The sequence below is a fragment of the Stegostoma tigrinum genome, chromosome 4 (assembly GCF_030684315.1).
Source record: "Stegostoma tigrinum isolate sSteTig4 chromosome 4, sSteTig4.hap1, whole genome shotgun sequence".
Classification (NCBI taxonomy): Eukaryota; Metazoa; Chordata; class Chondrichthyes; order Orectolobiformes; family Stegostomatidae; genus Stegostoma; species Stegostoma tigrinum.
Window position 1 is genome coordinate 94,609,276 of NC_081357.1, and position 23,555 is coordinate 94,632,830.

The 23,555-nt window shown below is 40.3% G+C and overlaps 1 protein-coding gene across 2 annotated transcripts in view; it reads left to right on the forward strand.

The window, feature by feature from the left end:
- The window catches only part of spast (spastin), a 73,109-nt gene that overhangs the window by 10,133 nt on the left and 39,421 nt on the right, over window positions 1-23,555 (forward strand). For both annotated transcript variants that reach the window (XM_048531033.2, XM_048531034.2), the window contains exons 2-3: window positions 1,867-1,950; window positions 18,058-18,141. In XM_048531033.2, coding sequence (XP_048386990.1) covers window positions 1,867-1,950; window positions 18,058-18,141 — 168 coding nt within the window. The remainder of the gene's footprint in view (window positions 1-1,866; window positions 1,951-18,057; window positions 18,142-23,555) is intronic.

The window sequence follows — 23,555 nt, forward strand, 5'->3', positions numbered from 1 at the left end:
GCTGCTTTGGGAAGCGAGGAATGAAATTGCTTTGCCACTTGTGAAGATCTTTGCATCCTCGCTCTCCACTGGAGTCGTACCTGAGGACTGGAGAGATGCAAATGTAATTCCTCTCTTCAAGAAAGGAAATAGGGAAATCCCCGGCAATTACAGACCAGTAAGTCTCACGTCTGTCGTCTGCAAGGTGTTAGAAAGGATTCTGAGGGATAGGATTTATGACCATCTGGAGGAGCATGGCTTGATCAAATACAGTCAACACGGCTTTGTGAGGGGTAGGTCATGCCTCACACACCTTATCGAGTTTTTTGAGGATGTGACTAGAAAAGTTGATGAGGGTCGAGCTGTGGATGTGGTGTATATGGACTTCAGTAAGGCATTTGATAAGGTTCCCCATGGTAGGCTCATTCAGGAGGAATGGGATACAGGGGAACTTAGCTGCTTGGATACAGAATTGGCTGGCCAACAGAAGACAGCGAGTGATAGAAGGAAAATATTCTGCCTGGAAGTCAGTGATGAGTGGGGTTCCACAGGGCTCTGTCCTTGGGCCTCTACTGTTTGTAATTTTTATTAATGACTTGGATGAGGGGATTGAAGGATGGGTCAGCAAGTTTGCAGAAGACGCAAAGGTCGGAGGAGTCGTTGACAGTAAAGAGGCCTGTTGTAGGCTGCAGCAGGACATTGACAGGATGCAGAGATGGGCTGAGAGGTGGCAGATGGAGTTCAACCTGGATAAATGCGAGGTGATGCATTTTGGAAGGTCGAATTTGAAAGCTGAGTACAGGATTAAGGATAGGATTCTTGGCAGTGTGGAGGAACAGAGGGATCTTGGTGTGCAGATACATAGATCCCTTAAAATGGCCACCCAAGTGGACAGGGTTGTTAAGAAAGCATATGGTGTTTTGGCTTTCATTAACAGGGGGATTGAGTTAAGAGTCGTGAGATCTTGTTGCAGCTCTATAAAGCTTTGGTTAGACCGCACTTGGAATACTGCGTCCAGTTCTGGTCGCCATATTATAGGAAAGACGTGGATGCTTTGGAGAGGGTTCAGAGGAGGTTTACCAGGATGCTGCCTGGACTGGAGGGGCTTATCTTATGAAGAGAGGTTGACTGAGCTTGGTCTCTTTTCATTGGAGAAAAGGAGGAGGAGAGGGGACCTAATTGAGGTATACAAGATAATGAGAGGCATGGATAGAGTTGATAGCCAGAGACTATTTCCCAGGGCAGAAATGGCTAGCACAAGGGGTCATAGTTTTAAGTTGGTTGGTGGAAAGTATAGAGGGGATGTCAGAGGCGGGTTCTTTACAGAGAGAGTTGTGAGAGCATGGAATGCGTTGCCAGCAGCAGTTGTGGAAGCAAGGTCATTGGGGTCATTTAAGAGACTGCTGGACATGCATATGGTCACAGAAATTTGAGGGTGCATACATGAGGATCAATGGTCGGCACAACATTGTGGGCTGAAGGGCCTGTTCTGTGCTGTACTGTTTTATGTTCTATGTTCTATCGCGTTTGTGTCACTTTTAACAACTGCATGGCATCAGTCAGGTCACCGGTGCATGTATTTGTGTATCCATTGTAAACAGTGTCTTGATTCCTTTTCCATCACTTCTTTTGTACAAACCGTTCTTAACCCTAGATTTGTATAACCCTGATGCATGCTCTGCTGCAATACGAGTTTAACTGAACAATGCAAGTGATTGTACATATGCGGTAATTTTTCACTGTTCAAATGGGCTTACATGTCGCATATTACAGTCGTCATAGAAGTATAAATAGCAAATTGTGTTCTGGAAAATGACCTAGGTAAATTTGTGTTATTTTGGGCATTTTGTGGGCAGTGGCAGTCATTCTGTTCTTTTCCTTCAACAGGACAGAAGGAGAAAGCTGTGGAATGGTACAAGAAGGGGATTGCAGAACTGGAGCATGGGATTGCAATCCAGATCTCTGGATCAGGTAAGGCATGCATATTAACAAATGCTAACCTGTTGCTGTAATGAATGACGGTGAAAAGAAAATAGATGGTTTGGTCTCCCCAGGTGGCTTGGCGGTCAAATAAGATTCAAAGGGAATAAGCAGTGGAGAGGATGTTTTGAATGGCTGACTGCTGGAAAGACCTTGGCACGAGTTTTTTGTCTTGAATAACTCTAACTTAATCTGGATGGAAACTGTATATTTGTCAATAGAATATTACTTCAAATCAGAACTTTGTACCTATTCTTCTAAACATTAGAATTGTTGTCTTCATGCTACCTCAGCATTACATAGTGCTGTATCATTTTTTTTTTTGTTTTTTTTTGAACTAATTTGTGACCAGGAGTCCCCATGTCATGCAACTTGTAGAGGAAATTGTGACAGTCCCTCAGTGGTGATTAAAAGAGGAGATGATCCATAGTGGACAGCTCCATTGTGAGCAGCCAGTGGTAGTTAAGTTGACAATGGCAGATATTAATGGGGGTCCTCTGTATGGAAGTGTGAAATCTAGACTTTGAGTCTGAATGTCACTGGGTCTTTGAAATAAAAGTTTTTTTTCAAAAAGAAATGGAGTAGGACATTGAATTGATTTGTGCTTGTTCTAATTTCAATAAATTCGTAATCGATCACCTGTTTTACTTCACCTATTCTGTCAGAATCTCAAAAGCCTTGATTTTTCTTATTGAAACATCTGATGACCTGTGTCTCGAATTTACTCAAGCTGAGCATTCTAAGCCCTCAGCCAAACATTCATAATCCTCTGAGTAAAAGAATGTTTCCTTGGATTAATAGTCAACGTGTTATCCTGACGTTGTAACACTCCCCAGCTAAGGGCGACATTATGCTGGTGCTGATGAGCCGGCTTAAGGGTAATTTCTCCGTTCCAGGATTCTAACCCAGTGGATCTTGTATGCAAGGAAATTATATCCATCCTTAGATAAGGAACCCAAAACTGTTTACAGCACTCATGTATCCTGTCCAATGTCTCAATTGTAATAAAGTTGTTTTATTTTGTTGACTTTTGATAAAATGGCTAATGTAACATTTCTTATTGCTTGTTTGCTTGTTTGCCTGTGTGCCTACAGTTAATTTGGTCATTTGTGTACAAAGACACCCAGCTTACTCTGAAGAGGGGTAAACATCTGTAATTCTCAACTTAATAAATATTCTGTTGTTCTAACTTCATGTTTTTCCACATTATGCTCTTTCTCGCCCACTCAGTTAATCTGTCACTTCACAATCTCTTTGCCTCCTCCTTAAGTCTCACTTTCTCATTTAGTTTAGAATCTGCCAACTTGGATGCATTACACTCGTTCTTTTGATATTGATTACATTTGGTTGAGACCTAAGCACTGATTCTTGAAGTATGCCACAAATTTTATAGCCTGCTACCTGAAAATGATCCTTTAATTCATTCTTTTGAGAGTCACCAAAAAACAGACTACAATCTGGGGTAGTGTGTTGCTAATCCCATGGGTCCAACCTTTGTTTAAATGCCCACGTCATCGGTTATTAGCAAATTTTTTTTAAAAATCCCAAAATATCTTTTGGTTTCTTGCTTCTTTACCTGCTTGGCACAAACCCAAACAATTCTAAAAGATTTGTGAAACAGTTTCCCTTTTCATAAAAATCTGTATTGATTTTGCTCCATTGTTATAATTTTCCATGAGCCCTGAAAAGTGCCCTTAATAATAGATCCTTAGTGTTCTGTTTCCTACTAACTATAGGATGACTGGTCCCTAGGTTCCTGTTTTCTTCCTCTGATTTGTTGAACAGCAGTGGTATGTTTGCTCCCTTCCAATCTGTAAGGATAATTCTTTATGTATTTATCTATAAACACTCTTTCAGCATGCATACACGCCCACCCGTCCATCCAGGTTGTCATGCATCAGGCCCAGGGGACTTTGTCAGCTTTTAGTCAAACAATTTCCCCAGCATTGTTTATTTTCTAATGGTAAATTCTCTTAAGTTCCTCCAATCTGCCTGTGTTCCTTGCTGCTTCTGGAATTTTTAATGTGTCTTCTATAGTGAAGTTAGTGATTTTTGTCACATACTCATTTCCCATTTTAATCTTTTTCTTCCGCCTCTAAGGGACCCAAATTTACTTCGCTAAACTCTTTCCTTGCCCACTGAAGTTTTTAGATGCCTTTTATTAATGTGATTAACCTATTCTGACCGTCTTGACCAATTTCTTAGCTATCCTTTCATTCCATCCCCAATCCTAATTCCTGAGGATTACTCCCCTTTTTGACAAAACTATCAACCTCCTCCTATAATTTTGTTTGAAAATGATTGAAACAGCTTTTCAATTAAGCTTTTATTCCCGAAGGAAGTGTATGTTAATTGTGAATAAACTGTCTAAACATGAACTGTTGCTTATCTACTCCATTTAATCAAGTTTCTGATTTTGTTTTTTTAAGAAATTTACCCTTGCAGCAGTTTGGTTTGCTTTGTTTGGATTTAAGACCTTAGGTTTAGCCCTAACTGTGAGACTGCCTTTAAATTGGGTTGTGGTCAATATTTGAGCATGTCCATTTGTACAGTAGAAGTGCAACACTGTCAGAAATATTATATTATGCTTGAGAATTAAATTGAAGCTTAATCTCCAGCATAGATAATCTCATTCTACTCTATTAAATGAAAGAACGAGATTTAAGATGAGGCCATTGTTTATCCCTGAGCTATCTTCATGTGGTCTTTCAATTTTCATTCCAGTTTGTAGGACTGTGCTGTGTTCACATCGAGTGCTACATTTCACAACATACCACTGACTTCCAGTATATCTTCCAAGTGCTTAATTGGTTATGAAGACTTTAGTGTAAGGTCATAGAAAGTTGGAATGTAATGTCATTCGTTCTTACAGTTATGGAACTATATTAGCTTTTTCTTGAAGTTTGTCATGAGACCTGTTTTGAGGAAGTTGTCTTGCACTATGTGTACAATTCTGGTTACCCTGTTATAAGAAGGATATTATTAAGTTGGAAAGAGTGGAGAAAAAACTACAAGGATGTTACTGGGACTGGAGGATTTGAGTTATGAGGAGAGGCTGGCTCGGCTTGGACTTTTTTCACAGGAATGTAGGAGGTTGAAGGGTGACCTTGTTGAGGTTTATAAAATCATGGATAGTTTGAGTAGCAAAGGTCTTTTCCCTAGGATAGAGGAGATCAAAAGACGAGGGCATATCTTTAAGGTGAGAGGAGAAAGATTTAGAAGGGTCCTTAAGGGCACTTTTTTTGTATGTGGAATGAACTGCTGGAGGAAGTGGCAAATACAGACACAGTTACAACCTTTAAAAGAATTGGACAATACTCGCATAAGTAAGATTTAGATGGATATGGGACAAGTGCAGGCAAATGAGATTAGTTTAGTTTGAGAAACTTGGTTGGTATGAATGAGTTGGACCAAAGAGCATGGAAAAAGGCCCTATGACTCTGACTTACAAATTCAAATATGATGCATTGTAGAAAGGTTATTCTTGTATGGAGTTTACTTATTGTTAATTCTCCCGAGATCTTCCCTGGAAGAAGAAAAAGCTTGTGCCCTATAAATTGATATTCTTTATGTTGTTAAATTGCTATATTCATAACTTAAATAGCCTTTCAACATAAAAATATAAAAGAAATATGCTACCTGTTTCTGGATATCTTCACATGTTCCACCTTCTCAAATCTTTGGGCCTGCTCCTCTCTCTTGTCTGAAACGGCCTAGCAAGCTGCTCGGTCCATGGGCAAAAAAGCAACTGCAGATGCTGGAATTTGGAAACAAATACAGAAACTGGATGTGAGTTTGCTCGCTGAGATGGATGGTTTGTTTTCAGACGTTTCAGCACCATTCTAGGTAACATCAGTGAAGCACTGGTGTTATGTCCCGCTTTCTATTTCTGTTTAGGTTTCCCTGGGTTGGTGATGTCATTTCCTGTTCTTTTTCTCAGAGGATGGTAGATTGATTTGGAGCCTAGGTGTTTGTTGGAGTTCTGGTTGGAGTGCCATGCTTCTAGGAATTCTCATGCATGTCTCTGTTTGGCTTGTCCTCGGATAGATGTGTTGTCCCAATCAAATTGGTGTCGTGCCTTATCTGTATGTAAGGATACTCATGATAGTGGATCATGTCTTTTTGTGGGTAGTTGATGTTCATGTATCCTGGTGGCCAGCTTTCTGCCTGTTTGTCCAATGTAGTGTTTGTCACAGTTCTTGCAAGGTATTTTATAAATGGTGTTTGTTTTGCTTGTTGCCTGTATAGGGTCTTCTAAGTTCATTAGCTGCAGTTTTAGTGTCTTGGTGGGTTTGTGGGCTACCGTGATGCCAAAAGGTCTGAGTAGTCTGGCACAACGCATCCATCCTAGGACAAGCCAAACAGAGACATGCATGAGAATTCCTAGAAGCATGCCATTCCAACCAGAACTCCAACAAACACCTAGGCTCCAAATCAATCTACCATCCCCTGAGAAAAAGAACAGGAAATGACATCACCAACCCAAGGAAACCTAACCAGATAAATAGAAAGCGGAACATAACACCAGCGCTTTACCGGAGGCTCACTGATGATGTTACTTGGAATGGTGACGAAATGTCTGAAAACAAACCTTCCAGCTCAGTGAGCAAACTCACATCCAGAACCTCCAACCTGAGCTACAAATCTTCTCAAAACTCACAAATACAGAAACTGCTTATAAAACAGCAAGTCTGGCAGCATCTGTGGAGAGAAGGCAGTGTTCACATTCTGAAGGATCACCTGAACTGGAAATTTTTAACTCTACTTTCTACCTAATGTTGCCAGACCTGCTGTGTCTTTCATATTTGTGGGCACAAACTTGAATTTGGAACAGATTGGAAGGAGTCAACCTTTACACTTTTTAAAAAATTTATTGATGTTTATTACCTTGACTGCTCAAATGACATGATCTGATTTGATGGCTTTCTGATCAGAACTGTATCTGTAGAAGAACTGTCTATTATTTTAAAGACCGATAACAACATTGAACCCTCATGATGTGACAGAGATACATTTAAAAGTCTTTCTTTCCCCAGAAGAAATTGCCGTGACAATTACATCTCCTGTGTGTGAGATGCATCAGCTGAGCACAGATAAGGGAAACTACCATCAATCGATTGGAGATCCATTTATATTTACCTAACACAATAAGTTTCAATGTTTCTGTTCATGGTTAAAACAATAGGACAAGCCAACTGGAAAAGTGTTGTTCTTCTGGTGATGGCTCAACCTTTAGAGGCACAAGGAAATTTCTTAATGGCTGTGAATATTCCTACTTAATTTGCTTAAGACTCAGGTGTCTAGAGCTTGAAATTCCAAAGGTCACGTTTGCAGTGGACCTCTTTTTAACAATTTTTGTGTCCAAAATTTTAATGTATTGTCTAAGTCCATAATATACTGGAAAATGAATAATAGAATGGTGTAACATGGTTGAAGCTGAATGGCCTCCCCTGTCCCTATGTTTTAAATAGACTTAAGAAGTGAATGAAACCTTTGCTGTGTTCTTCATTTCTAAGAATCTGATTTATGGCAAAGATACAAATTTCAGAGCCATCATTCCCTGCAGGATTGCTCTGTTGCTTCTTTGAGAACATAGTTACTGAAGTCAGTTCACTCTCTCAAGACTGTTCCATTCTATTCGTCACTGATCTGAACATAGAACATAGAACATAGAACATAGAACATAGAACATAGAACATAGAACATAGAACATAGAACATAGAACATAGAACATAGAACATAGAACATAGAACATGCCCTTCAGCCCACAATATTGTGCCGACCATTGATCCTCATGTATGCACCCTCAAATTTCTGTGACCATATGCATGTCCAGGAGTCTCTTAAATGACCCCAATGACCTTGCTTCCACAACTGCTGCTGGCAACGCATTCCATGCTCTCTCAACTCTCTGCGTAAAGAACCTGCCTCTGACATCCCCTCTATACTTTCCACCAACCAACTTAAAACTATGACCCCTCGTGCTAGCCATTTCTGCCCTGGGAAATAGTCTCTGGCTATCAACTCTATCCATGCCTCTCATTATCTTGTATACCTCAATTAGGTCACCTCTCCTCCTCCTTTTCTCCAATGAAAAGAGACCGAGCTCAGTCAACCCCTCTTCATAAGATAAGCCCTCCAGTCCAGGCAGCATCCTGGTAAACCTCCTCTGAACCCTCTCCAAAGCATCCACATCTTTCCTATAATAGGGCGCCCAGAACTGGACGCAGTATTCCAAGTGCGGTCTAACCAAAGTTTTATAGAGCTGCAACAAGATCTCACGACTCTTAAACTCAATCCCCCTGTTAATGAAAGCCAAAACACCATATGCTTTCTTAACAACCCTGTCCACTTGGGTGGCCATTTTAAGGGATCTATGTATCTGCACACCAAGATCCCTCTGTTCCTCCACGCTGCCAAGAATCCTATCCTTAATCCTGTACTCGGCTTTCAAATTCGACCTTCCAAAATGCATCACCTCGCATTTATCCAGGTTGAACTCCATCTGCCACCTCTCAGCCCATCTCTGCATCCTGTCAATGTCCCGCTGCAGCCTACAACAGCCCTCTACACTGTCAACGACACCTCCGACCTTTGTCGTCTGCAAACTTGCTGACCCATCCTTCAATTCCCTCGTCCAAGTCATTAATAAAAATTACAAACAGTAGAGGCCCAAGGACAGAGCCCTGTGGAACCCCACTCACCACTGACTTCCAGGCAGATCACTTCAAATCCATGTTGTCTGATGTCTTTATTTAACAAAATTCCACATTTATTTGCAATGCCACTGCAAAGTGAAGTGTTGCAGTCCATAGGTACGAAAGCCAGTTGCACTTGACTTTGGAAAAAGCAACTGCTTGTTCTACCAAAATTTGCTACAAATGGGAAATGAGTAACCAGAGTGCAACCATTTCTTGCATTAAATGTTCAATGATACAAAATCTGGGAAAGGTACAGTAATCAATTTTGGAACCCCTTTGCAATTTGGTGCTTCCATCAACTGCTAATTAGCTTTGAGTTACAATCTCAACATTGCATCCAGGCTGATGATATACTACCCTTCTGAGAGAAATTGAGCATAACAGTAAGGATTGTGTGTGGCCCACTGAGCTGGTTCATTGTTTTTTCGCAGGCGTTTCATTACCCTGTTGGGTAACATCATCCATGCAGCCTTTGTGCTGTGTGTTTTCCCGCCTGTTATCTGAACTCTACCGTCCGTTGAGCTGGGTTACCTCACTTGTGGTTTCCCTTTGCAGTGGAGTGTATATAGGGTCAAGCTCTGTTTGTTGATGGCTTTCTTCGTGGCGTACCAGGCTTCTAGGAATTCCCATGCTTGTCTCTGACACTCCATGAAGAAAGCCATTAACAAACGCCTGGAGCTCGACCCCCATATAGACTCCATTGTGAAGAGAGACTTTGGAACTCTGCCTCAGAAGACAGTGGGTAGGGTCTCATTGAATATCCCGAAGACAGGTTGTTTCTTGTTAGATAAAGGAATCAAAGGCTGTTGGGATAGATTGTAATATGAAGTTCAAAAGAAACAGATCAACCATAATCTTCCAACCATAATCAACCATAAGCACTCGGCAGGTAAGAAGCGCTGTTGAAGTATAATCACTGTCATTTCATTAAGACCCATTACCACTGGTGTTGTCTGAGATCATCTACAATGCCCTCACATTTCTCATCCACCTGTTTTTTTTCCCCTTTTTCATCCAAGAAAACAGTATCAATTTCCACATATATGGTTGTAAACCAACAAGACTTTGACCCCTGCACTGTAACTGATTTGTTATTGCCAAATCCTAACATCCCATTCTGAGTGAGCGGATTTTTTTCAACTACATCTTGGAAAGATTAAAGGCATTGTCTGAGCCCCTTCTGAAAATTTTAGTACCTTGCCACAGGTTATTGCCTCAGGCTGAGTTGAACTGTTTGCAACACTGGCTTTCTGTTCAACTTTGAACTGAGCTTCTGACCAAATTTTCTTCCAACCAATATGACACAGGGTAGGGATCAATAACATTGTACATCTTTTCCTCCAGTTTAGTGCAAGTTAATGCCTTTGTTCTTACCTCTGGTATCTCTTGACTGTTTTGGTGCACACTTAACTGACTCTACATAAATAAGAACTTGAGCAATTTTGGATATGGTTAAGTGAATTCCTATCATCCTTTCTTTCACCCTACACCCTTGTCCACTCACTCACTGGTCTCCCAAACTGACAATTCTCTCTCTCTCTCTCTCTCGCGCTCGCGCGCGCGCTCTCTGTTTCGAGTCTTTGCAGCTCCTCCGTGGAGGCAGAATGACTCAGCATCAAGATAAAGGTACATGGATTTCATGATGACTCAAGAGGCTATGGTTGTTGGAGCTAGGCAAGAATGTTGAGTTGAACGGTGGAACAGGCTCAAGGGCCTACTCTTGTTCTTAATTCATATGCTGAGGATAGTCTAGAACACAGGCTTATGTCTGACATTCTTTTGAGATTGCTGATTTCCAGAATCATTAATCCTTGCACATCTTTTGATTGCCACCCTTGCCTTTCCCATTGTCTGTCTGATCTGGCTTTCTGAAATCCAATTCCAGTCAACTTTCAATTTGACCAAAACCTGACCACTCGTTCTAAAATCCCACTAAAGGTTCAAGCTGCCCATCCTCCAATGCACTGATTTCAAGGAACACCTCTTAATTTGCTGTCATATCTCAACTGTCTAGCATAGCAGATGAAAAATAACAACATTGGAAGATGTAATGTTATCCACTTTGGTGGGGGTGATGTAATAGTAACTTCGAATAATTATTCAAATAATGAGAATCTGCAAAATATTGACATTGAGAAGGACAAGAGTGTCCAAGTACAAGTTAACCCCCCCCCCCCAACCAGAAACTGGAAAATGGAGTGTTAACCTTCTTTTAGTTTTAAAAGATTAGAGTTTGATTGTGAACAAGTCTAACTGCATGTGTACAGGCTCTTGGTGAGACCACACGTAAGAGGCTTGATTTCTCCTTTCCCTTAGAAGTAAAGGGCAGAAACTAAGTAATATTTCTTCAGTCAGGTTGTGGATCTTTTTGAAATTCTTGACCCCAGAGAGCTGTGAATGCTCTTTCACTAAGCATATCAAGAGTGAGATTAAGTTTTTAGCTACTGAGGAATTTAGAGATATCAGGATAGGGTAGATGAAGTGAAGGTTAAAATCTGACCATGATCATGTTCATTGGCAGAGTGGACTCAAAGCTCCAAATGGCTTACACCAGCTCCTATTTATAATGGTCTTTATTATGACTTTGGAGTTAATGATCTGCGTGTGGTGCCATCTTTTCCACCTTAGCCTAACCACCCCCCCCTCCCCAACCACTTAAAGCCATTACTCTTTCCTGTCCTCATTCACCTTTTTATGATCTCATAGAATCATTAGTTGTACAGCACAGAAACATGCCCTTTTGGTCCAACTGTTCCATGCTGAATATAATCCCAAACTAACCCTACCTGCTTCTGGCCCAAATCCCTCCAAACCTTTTCCTATTTGTTTACTTATCCAAGTGTCTTTTTAAACATTATAACTAAGCTTGCATCCTCCACTTGCTCAGGAAGTTCATTCCACGTAAAAGCTTTGCCCCATGTCTTTTATAAATTCATGTCTACTCCATCAAACTGTCTGGCACAAACACTAATGGGCATCTCTGGTTTAATTGCTGACTGCTGAATTTGTCTGGACCTCAAAAAAAACCCTTTTCATTTGACAAAACTACTCAACAGTCCTTGGAATCCTGGAATGGAAAATAGCTCTTGGTTTCTTTTCTCTAGTGCAGAACTCTTTCCATCTGCTGTATCCTTGCCTCCAACAGCAAATAGGAAGAGCAAATGGACTTCTTTGGCAATGTGAAAGCACTTCGCACCCACATGTATTAAATGATATCCAGATGTTGCTACATTGTCAGACTGTCATTTGCAGTACTGTAGGTCAGAAATTTACTTGTAACCAAATGTTGGGAAGACTATAACCATTGCTTTTGCTCTCTGCAACTGCTGACTTCATCTCTCACATTGCCAACAAGTGAAGCTAAGCCAATTTGACCCTGGATTGAACTTCCAGTCACAATCTGCTTCATCACCAACATTTCCTCTTTTCACATTTGCAACATTGTCATCTCTGCTCTTGTCTTAGCTTGTCTGCTAATTCACAGCTTTCCTTCTATGGATTCTTGATCATTCCAGTACTGCCCTGGCTGGCCTCTGAATTTGTGATCATTCAATTTTCTGCTTTTGTCCTAAACCTCCACCTCTGAATTTGCTGACCTATATGAGTTGACCAAAGCATCTTTTAGTGGGTTTATCCTTACCATCTCGTCCAACCTTGGATACTCCATGATGCCCTCCTCCAGTTTTGACCCTTAGAATGCTTTATTTCTATATTCATTTAAAGGGCTTTTTGTTTTTGGTGTTTTTTCTTTTCCATACTCGTAAACTTAATCGATGGTCATGTTGAAATGATACTTTACATACTTCTATCTATGTGTGGCATCAACTCTCCATTTAACTTAAAGCCAAGGGAAAGCATTAACTTGAGTATCACAGTACTTAAATTGGTACCAAATAGCAGGCGTATGTCAGCAATTTCTTGTTTTAAAAATAACTGACCAACTTTTAGGCAAGATGCCATCACTGTGATCATACTTTCCATAGACTAGTGACGCCAGGCTTACATCACATAAGAACAAAGCTAGAAGACTGTAACATGGCAGTTGCTACGTCTTGAACTGAATCTCAGATTTAAGTAAAACAGTTGATGCACTTCATTATTTGCATAGACTGTGTTGTTCCATTACAGTAGCTAGTACAGAAATGCTGACTTAGTCTCTAGAGATTCCGCATTTTACTTGCAGGTGAATTTCGATACTTCCTGGTGCCTTGTTGGCTGCATATTCTTTTGTTGGCCAGTTTAAAACTTTTCACTTTTCTCTGCAGCGACTTTTTTTTTTACAAAAAGAGCAATCTCTTCAGCTGTGAGGAAGGAAATTCTAGGATTTTGACTGAAGGAATGATGAGATATTTCCAAGACAGAACTTGCTACTGGTAATGTTTTCATGTATCTGCTGCCCTTGTCCTCCTAGATCCGAGTTGTGGGTTTGGAAAAATTGTCTTAGGAGCTTTGAATTTCTGCAATGCACCTTGTAGGTGATGCATGTGGCGCTATTGAACATCACTGGTGGGGAGTGTGGATGTGGTACCAGTCAAGTGGCTGCTTTGGCCTGGAATGTGTCAAGCTTCATGTTGTAGTGGTAGTGCATCTGGGCAAGTGTGGCGTATTCCATCACGCCCCTGACTTGTGATTTTATAGCTGCGGGATAGCCTTTGGGGGGCCAGGAACTGGGTTACTTGTAGAATTTGGCGCCTCTTTGTAATCATGTGTTTATATGGTGAGTCCAGTTCAACGTCTGGTCATTGGTAATCCCAAGATGTTGATTAATAGGGGATTTAGTGATAATAATGCAATTGAATGTTAAGGAACAATGTTTATCTTGTTTCTTATTAGAGATGGTCATTGCCTGGCATTTGTGTAGCACAAACGTTATTTTCCAGTTTTCAATCTCTGAGCCTGGATACCAGCCCTGTCTTTTGCATTTGGACATGGACTGCTCCAGTATCTGAGGAGTCACAAATAATGCTGAACATCCCCACTCTGACCTCTACGACGGACAGAAGATTGGAGCAGCTGGAGAGGGTTAGATCTAGGAGACTATCCAGAGGAACTCCTGCGGAGAAGCTGAAATTACTAACCTCCAACAACCACCACCATCTCTCATGTGCCAGGTATGACTCCAACTCATACCTGGAGAGTTTTTCAGTTTTGCTAGGGCTCTTAGATGCCCCACACAGTTGAATATGGCCTCGATGTTAAAGACTTACTCTCCCTTCACCTCTGGAATTCAGCTTTTTTTGTCCATGTTTGCAATAAGCCTGTAATCAGGTGAGTGACCCTCGTGGAAACCAAACTTTGGTACCAACAATCAAGTTATTGCTGAGTAGGTGCTGTTTGATAGCACTATTGAAGACTCCTTCAATATTGTATACTGTATTGATGACCAAGAGTAGACAGATGAGATAGTAATCAACTGGGTTGGACTTGTCTTTTTGTGTATTCAGGACATACTGGAGTCATTTTTCACATTGAGTAGATGCCAGTGTTGCAGCTGTACACAACAACTCACCTAGGGGCATGTCAAGTTCTGAGTGATTCGAATTGTCTGCAGACTGATCATCATGATGCCGAGGACCTCTGGAGAAGGCCATGTACATCTCATTTAATGAGACCATTCACTTCCAAAAGAGAAGTCTGTCAGAAACTTGCAAACATAAACATCTGAATCTGAAGTTACCACTGAATGCAATTGTTAGGTTCTTCATAAATTAGTGTCCAGCTTTTGAACTATGTTAACCATTGTAAGAAAGTGTGAATATTCCAGGTAAACATGAAAAAATAAGTTGTCTATTAATTCATCTGAGATAATTAATAATGAGTCTCAATCAATATCATCTTTTTAGAAAAGTTACTTATAATGATTTAAAGGAAAAGCAGTGACGTACAATTCAAAATGAAAGGCAATGAAGTAGCTAGGAGTATTGTAGAGTACAGGTAGATGCTCGAAGATAGATGCTTCGAACCAGGATCAACAGTGCCTAGAATCAAGATTTTCCTGGCATTGAAATTTAGTTTGCAGCCAAATATTCATGGGAACCATAATGTGATGAATGAGAGATTATCATCAAGCTTGTTGACCAATTGTTGGGCAAAGTGATCACCTAATGTGTTATGTTCCATGTCATTGTTCCTGTTTCACCAAAGGTAGGGTGGTCTTTTATTATCTATCATAGTGTGCTTTGCACAATATTCTGTGTCGCGATTTGAGTCTGACTTTGGAGTACAGTCCTAATTAATTATTATTATTTTTAAAGAAATGTTCAATCCTTTCTTCAAGTGTTCTCCATTGGGGTTTATATTCAGTTCTTACTACCATTCTGTCTGAATTCACCACTCTGTCTCAATGACCTGTTACTTTAAAAATGTGCCATTACCATGTCATGGAGTTAGGTTGTTTACAAACTGTGCTGTTTCGGAAAATTTGAACGCTGGATGAGTCTCTATTCCCTGGAGCTTTTGAAGTGTATAAAATAACTAATATACTTGATTTGAGGGATTTTTCCATGTATGTGAGTCCAGAGTTTTAGAATTTAAAAACTTACTGACTTAGCCTAAAGATGAAAATTTTCTTCACACAAATTCTATGAACATTTGAACTCTCGCCCCATGGGTTTTCAGGTGCTCATTTGATGAGTATACATAATTTAGAGATCAGTGTGGTTTTTCTGCACTTTTAGTAGAGTGGGCTTGATTGCCCTATTTCTTGTGTTATTTTAACTGTGTTAATAATTTAACGTGTTATGCTTAGCATTCAGTAATTATGGAGCTCATAATACAAGATGGGGTATTTACAGAAATAGTAAAGTTACAAAATCAATAGGCAATAGGTGCTGGAGTAGGCCATTTGGCCCTTCGAGCCAGCACCACCATTCATTATGATCATGGCTGATCATCTACAATCAGTATCTTGTTTCTGCCTTATCCCCATAACCCTTGATTCCACTATCTTTAAGAGCTCTGTCAATCTCTTTCATGAAAGCATCCAGAGAGTTGGCCTCCACTGCCTTCTGGGGCAGAGCATTCCATATATCCACCACACTCTGGGTGAAGAAGTTTTACCCCAACTCTGTTCTAAATGGCCTACCCCTTGTTTTTAAACTGTGTCCTCTGGCCCTGGACTCACCCATCAGCGGAAACATGCTTCCTGCCTCCCCAGTGTCCAATCCCTTAATCTTATACGTCTCAATCAGATCCCCTCTCATCCTTCTAAACTCGAGTATACAAGCCCAGTTGCTCCAATCTTTCAACACATGGTAGTCCCGCCATTCCGGGAACTGACCTTGTGAACCTATGCTGCACTTCCTCAATAGCAAGGATGTCCTTCCTCAATTTGGGAGACCAAAACTGCACACAATGCTCCAGGTGCGGTCTCACCAGGGCCCTGTACTGCTGCAGAAGGACCTCCTTTGCTCCAATACTCAATTCCTCTTGTGATGAAGGCCAGCATGCTATTAGCTTTCTTCACTACCTGCTGTACCTGCATGCTTGCTTGCTTTCATTGACTGATGTACAAGAACACCTAGATCTCGTTGTGCTTCCCCTTTACCTAACTTGACTCCATTGAGATAGCAATCTGCCTTCGTGTTCTTGCCACCAAAGTGGATAACCGCACATTTATCCACATTAAACTGCATCTGCCGTGCATCCGTCCCCTCACCTAGCCTGTCCAAGTCACCCTGTGTTCTAATAACATCCTCACATTTCACACTGCCACCCGGTTTTGTGTCATCAGCAAATTTGCTAATATTACTTCTAATGCCTTCGTCTATATCATTAACATATCGTAAACAGCTGCAGTCCCAGCACTGAACCTTGTGGTACCCACTGGTCACTGCTGCCTGCCATTCTGAAAGGGACCCATTTATCACTACTCTTTGCTTCCTGTCAGCCAGCCAATTTTCAGTCCAAGTCAGTATTTTGCCCCCAATACCATGTGCCCTAATTTTGTTCACCAATCTCCTATGCAGGACTTTATCAAAGGCTTTCTGAAAATCGTAGAATCCCCACAGTTTGGAAGCAGGCCATTCAGCCCATCTAGTCCATACCAACCCTCCAAAAGACCATCCCACCTAACCCTGTACCCTGCATTTCCTATGGCTAATCCACCTAGCCTGCACATCAATGGTCACTATCGGCAACTTAGCCCAGCCAATCCACCTAACTGCACATCTTTGGACAAAATGGAGGTTATTCTCTCGCTTCTTACATGTGGATGTTAGTGTAAAATATTCATCAGGGTACGGCAGCTAGGCAGTGAGCTTGCCATGGACAGTGAAGGAATTAACCCTAATCCTTTGTACATTAGCTAGTTTACCTCTTGTTAAATATACACTGGCAGTAACTGTTTCATGAAGCAGTTCTAAAAAGGCTGATTAACGTAAAGCCGAGACCTGATGGCTTTATATCCTGGAAAGTCTCTGGAAATGAAGGTTTTATTTTCCAGAATTATGCAGACAGAAAGTGTGCCTGAAGACTCTAAAGTAACCGTTGTGACTGACCTCTTCAAAATAAGTAAGATTTAGAAAACTATTGGCTCCTTTTAAGTGTTTTTTCTGATTAGCTTAACTGGTCGATCAATAATATATATGATGAAATGGCTAAACAATTGGAGAGATTGGGGCTAATCAAGGTTAAATTTCAGGGATTTCTAAGAGAACTCCTTGCCTGACCAACCTTTTTTTTTAAAAATAGTACTTGAATGATTAAGGAAGGTGAGTGAAGGCAATGAGGTGGATGCGTTGATTTTTGTTTTTTTTTCAAAATATCATTCGGTAAGGGTGCCTATGAAGAAATTACTGCTGCACGGGAAGTAAGGTCAATGTAGCCAACACAGCTGGAAATGGTTTGAAGATAGGATGTAAACAGGTACAGTTTAAGGGAAACTTTGTTGTAAAGATTTCAATTGAAATACAGGGATAGTATTGCTATGTGTAAGTACACATACTGTTAAAGGTGGAAATATAGATAGGAAATCTGAATTCCTGCTTTTTGTGTCTGTAAGCGCAGAATGCAAAAGAAGAGTGGAAATGTTGAATTTATATCCCAGTTTAATTAGGCAGCTCGTAGTAATGTGTGATGTTCTGGGCTTCTCTCCCAGAAAATAAAGAAATATAAAGGTAAACAGTCACAGCAGTGGTGGCTCTTGTTGAACATTTCATTTTACTTAATATTCAAAATGTCTTTTCAGACCTAGTCAATTTTTCATTGTTCAGTTTCTTAATTGCCTAAGGTTGTATACAACTTTGATGCTTGAGCACCCTGAATATATTCTGCATTAATTACATATTATACTTGTTATCAACAAGTGTTATGCACATGTTATTTGACAGTAATTCTCAACATGTTTGGCTTTGTTTTTTTTTAAAATATAATCCAATACCGATCTCGTCCCTTCCAGGTGAGCAGATTGAACGAGCCAGGCGTCTACAGAGCAAAATGACAACCAACTTGATTATGGCCAAGGATCGTCTGGAATTGCTGGGTGTGTAATACTTGAGCTCTTTTAAAGAAAAAAATGCTGATTTTATGTATCAGTGACTGGCTGTTTATAAATAGATTTATCTTACAATGACTTCAATTGAGTATGGGTTGCATGCACTAATCCTGTATACCGATAAATATAAACTATTAAAGGCAATATAATAAACATCATTAATGGATTTGACAGAGTAGATGAAGAAAACTATTTTCTGTGTTGCAAAGTCCAGAACAATGGGACATAACTTTTAAAATTGTTTAGACTGTTCAGGAATTGATGTGAGGTGGTGGGCATGAACTGTATGCCCACATGCTAACACATGCAGCTTGAGGCTGAATTGTAAATTTCAGAACTGAGATTGATCTCGCCTGTTTTTTAATTCTTGAATAAGAAGTGAGGTATGGAACTGTGGTGGCAATAGTTAATACAAGGCCAACTCTGAGCAAATTCACTGGTGGAACTAGCTCAAAGGTCTGAATGGCCGCCATCTGTTTCTGTTTCTTCGTTCTGTTTCTCTTCCCTCGTTATTGTTTTCTTACTCTTTTATGGTTGCACTGAAACCCCTGTAATCCCCATTAGTTGCTTTACATCAGTTCTATCACTATCAGTCCTTCACTTTGCTTTCCTTCATGTCACCATGCTCTTGTTTCACCTGGGAAAATGCCATCCTGCATGCCAAGCTCCCATCCGTCAGTGTTATCTTTCCTGTTTTCATGTGTGTAACAAATGTTAAATGTGCCGTAGGGATGAAAACTTGCCTGATCTTCATCCGCAAAGCCTTTGTGATTCCGGCCCAGGCTGACATTGTTAACTCTTAACCACCCACTGATTTGTATCAGGAAAGCTAAGGGATTTGCAAAATGCCAGTGACAGTCATTAACTGTAGTCAACCTCCATTCTTCAATACTTCATAAGGACATGCTTCAAGTAAGCATTTGAAGGTGGAATATTTATATGTGGAATAGTCTTTATTCATTTACAACTTGGGTGTGTTATGAATCAGACCAAATCCCCTCAAAACATTTCAAGGAATTAGCCGAACTCTAACTTTTGTCTTAGTTAAAGGCAGGTGTAAGGCACGGTGTACTCCAGATGTGACTCCTTGGTCAAACTACCAGGCTTTAAACAAAACATAATTTATTCTACACTATAGTTCAAATATAAACAAAAGAAAAATAGGCTAACTTTAACTGTTAAAATACTTGTTGTAGTTCAACCCTATTATTTTATCAATTGTTCTAATATAGCAAAACTTTCAGGAGAATGAACTCTAGCAGAAGAGAGAGGACTCAGCTTTTGTCGCAGCAGAGAGCCATATCTCGTAGCTTCAACTCCAAAAACTCTAACATAACTGAAAGCCAAACTAAATCCTGGGTTTGCGAGCCTGATTCCACCCACTCATGCTTATTTTGTCTAATTTGTTTTTTAAAACCCCAAAGCTATTTATTCTGCTATTCTTAGAGCAGGCACCTCATTGTCAGGTTTACAACACCTCTCCAAGAAAAACATGACAGAACAAATCCTTCTTAAAGGCACATCTCATCACAGGTGATTTAACCTGTGTTGTAAATGTGGTTCCGTTTGTCTTCTTCATCTTCTTCTCCTTTCCCCCCCCCCCCCCCCCCCCAGTTCAATCTTTCAAGCTCTTGGAAGAAGTATTGAAAACCCTGCACCTTCAGTTCTTGAGTCCTTTGATAGTAATCTGTTTGCTCAAGTAGTTGTAATAGTCATAGAGCACAGAAACAGACCCTTTGGCTCAACTTGTTCATGCCAACCAGACATTCCAATCTGATCTAGTTCCACTTGTCAGCATTTGGTCCCTCAACCCTCTCTATTCATCTTGATTGCTTTAAAGTGTTGTAATTGTATGCACCACCACCACTTCCTCTGGCAGCTTGTTCCATATACACACCACCCCCTGTGTGGAAAAGTTACCCCTTGGATCCTTTTTCCATGTTTCCTGTCTCACCTTAAACCTCTAGTTTTGGATTTCTACACCCTTTGAAAAAGACTCCTGGATATGTGCAGCATATAACTCTATATTCCAATAGCTTGCCTCTCAATATGGATGTGAGATGCACAAAGAATTGAACAAGAACGTTGGGCTGCAGTCTCCGCTCCATTTTGACTGTTCAAACTCTTGCTATATTGAACTGTGCCAGCAATAAGTAGTAGACCATGAAAAGCTTTCCTTACTCAATTACATATTATCATTTGTTAATCAAGTAAGGTGCCCTTTTTAATCAACAGTTGTTTGAAACAAAGGGAAAATGATAGAGAAGTTAATTTGTAATGGAAGCATATCCACAAATTAAATTTCCCCAGTAGGAAGGGAAACTGAAACTGACTAAGTATGTGCAGCATTTCTCTAATTTTTTTTCAACCACAACACCATAAGATACCTTGTATGACAAGCTTTTCATCATGGAGACCATTCTTGCAAACCACCTCTGGACTGTCTCCAACACCAGTGCATCCTTCCTTTTGATACAGGGCCCAAAACCGCTCACGATATTCTGAACTTGGTCTGACCAGAGCCTTATACGGTCTTAGCAGTATGTCTTTGCTCTTGTATCCTAGCCGTCTTGAATCGAATGCCAATGTGCATGTGCCCTCCCAACTTTAAACTGAACCTGCATGTTAACCTTAACAGAATCCTGAACTAGGGTTCCGTGGTCCCTCTGTGCTTTGGATTTCTGTAGCCGTTCTCTATTCTGAAAAAGTCTTCACCTCTATTCTTCCTTCCAAAGTGCATAACCTCACACTTTTCCACATTGTCTTCTATCTCCCCCTTCTTTGCCCATTCTCCGAACCTGTCCTAGCACTCTGCAACCTTCTGGCTTCCTCATCACTACCTATCCCTCCATTTTGTCTTTGTCATCTGTAAATGTGGCAGCACATTTCTTTGTCCAGGTCATTAATATATAACGTGAATTGTTAGGGTCCCAATACGGACCCCTGTGGAATTCCATTACTCAGTAGTGCCATCCTGTAAAAGATCCCTTTGGCAGAAGGCAGAGTGGGGAGATAATCGGCCAATGCCAGTACCTTGGCCTTGACACCATGGGCTCTTGACTTGTTTACACTGAATCCATTTCCACCTGGTTAGAAGATCAGTAAAGTTTTTTTTATAGCTTTTCAGAGCTGTTAACATAAAAACACTGGAGTAAAAATAGCAGAAGTGTGAGATTAAGTGCCAGAACTGGAGATATTGGTTGTGCTTTGCCAAATTAGTTATCATTTTAATGACAGCAAGAATACACTCTGCAGACTGAAAGGTGAAATTGCAAATTGTGATGCTGATGCTTTCTAAACTGAGATTGTTCCAAGCCAGGATGCCAAAAAAATGATAGGGGAAAAAAAGAAAAGCCATTCAACCTGTCAAGCCTGTCCTGGCACTTAATTAGTTTGTACTTCATGTAAGGCATAAATCCATCTGCAGACTTTGGTTCCGTAAACCTCAAACCTCTTCTTGAAGAATAGTTCATTAATCTCAGTTTGAAAATTCACAATTGATTCTTTTTTAGGACAGTGTGTCCCAGATTGTCACTTGCCCTTGTATGAACAGGTTCTTCCTGATTTCGGCGTGCATTACCTAGCTATGCCGTTTAGCATGCCCTCTTGTGGACTTTGACCCGAGGAAAATAATTTTCCCCCTATTTACCCTATCAAATCATTAAGTCATCTTGCAGATTTTGATTTTTATAGCACCTTAGTCATGTGTGAATGATGCTAAGCTACTTAAGGTATTAGCGCTTATGGTCCAATAAGTCCTCATTAAATGTGTTAAAGAAGGAAAGTGAGCGAGAGAACCTTAGAGGTCCAGAACATGTGGGCCCAACAGCTGAAGGTACAACCATCAGCATGAAGTGATTTTAATTAGGAATGCTCAAGACCTCAGAATTAGGGGGTTGCATAGATCTTGGATAATTATAGGATTAAAAGGCCTTTATAAAGATAAGGAGGGATGAGCCCATGAGCGTATTTGAAAACCAGCATGAAAGTTTTAAAATTTGTGTTGCTTGTTATGAGTCAGTGATGCTTAGAGAACATGGTGCATGATAGGACAGCAAACTGTTGGATGGGCTCAAGTTCAGGAAGGATAGAGTGTGAGAGACAAGGCATTAGCGAGAGAAATCTCAAGGAAACAAAGGTATGGATAAGAACTTTAGTAACAGATTAACTGCTGCAGTGTTGATCATGAACCCATGATTGAAATCCAAGTGCAGGGTTAAAATATGACACACAAGTGCCAAATATTTGGTTCAACTTCAGACCGTTGTTAGAGGAATTGGATTTAAAGGGGAAGTGTGTGACATTGTGGTGGGGTCTGAAAGCATTGGCTTCAGTCTTCCCAATATTTAAGAGCATCTCTGCTAATCTGGTACAAGATGCGAGACAAGCAATTTATAAACAGTGGAGTGATTGAGATGGTGAGGAGAAACTGGATGCCATCAGTGTGCATGTGGAAAATTTATGTTGTCTTTATTCAAAAACTGAAATAGACAGTTTCGGATTGATTTGTCAATAATCATTACCTGCTATTCTGAATCACACTGTCATTTGATGACACTTACTCTGCAATTTGTTAATCCCCGTACTTCTGTATATTTACTGGCAAATATTTATCCCTTAATTGACATTATAAAAATGAATTACCATGTCAATGTGGAATCTTTCTGTGCACCATGTTTCCTATATTACAACACCTCTACAAAAGTACTTCATTGGCAGTAGAGGTATGGGGTGTATTTCGTGACTTTGGGACATCCCAAAAGTGTTTTACAACCAATGCTGGGGCATATTGCCAGGTAGCAGAAGATGGAAACTTTATATTTCTGATTTGGTCCCTATTGCAAACTGCAGAATAAGACAACATTGGCCTCATGCTTTACTTGGGATGGCATGTAGGAGTGAACAAGTGTAATATCTCAGGCAACTTTCGACATGAATGGTTGGTATCTGAGCTGGATGGAAAATTTGCATCAACTTTTTAAACTAAAATGCTTTAATTCCTCACCTGCCTTTAATAAGGTGCTAGCAAGGTTTCAATTAAAGTAGCACTTTAAAACATACACGCCAGTAGATTATTTGTGGCATGTTGTGCAGTACTTTGAACAGGAGCAGTTTTTGCGGGCTTTTTTTAAAAAAAGTCCATTATTTCCAATTAGACTTGCTCAACAATAGATCATCACTGTGCTCTCTCTCATTTTCATTTTCTACCAAATGGCTCTAATAATGTTTTAAGACTTTTGACTAACTTCTCAACAAAAAGGAGTTTGGGGACCAAAACAAAACTTGGTTTTCAAAATGAAGTGTATTCACATACGTTTTCTTTAAAATGTTAAGGTGAAAGGTACTGTGCCTGGTGTTGAAGCTAAACCTGCATTTTCATGAAAGTGTATTATAACTCTGCA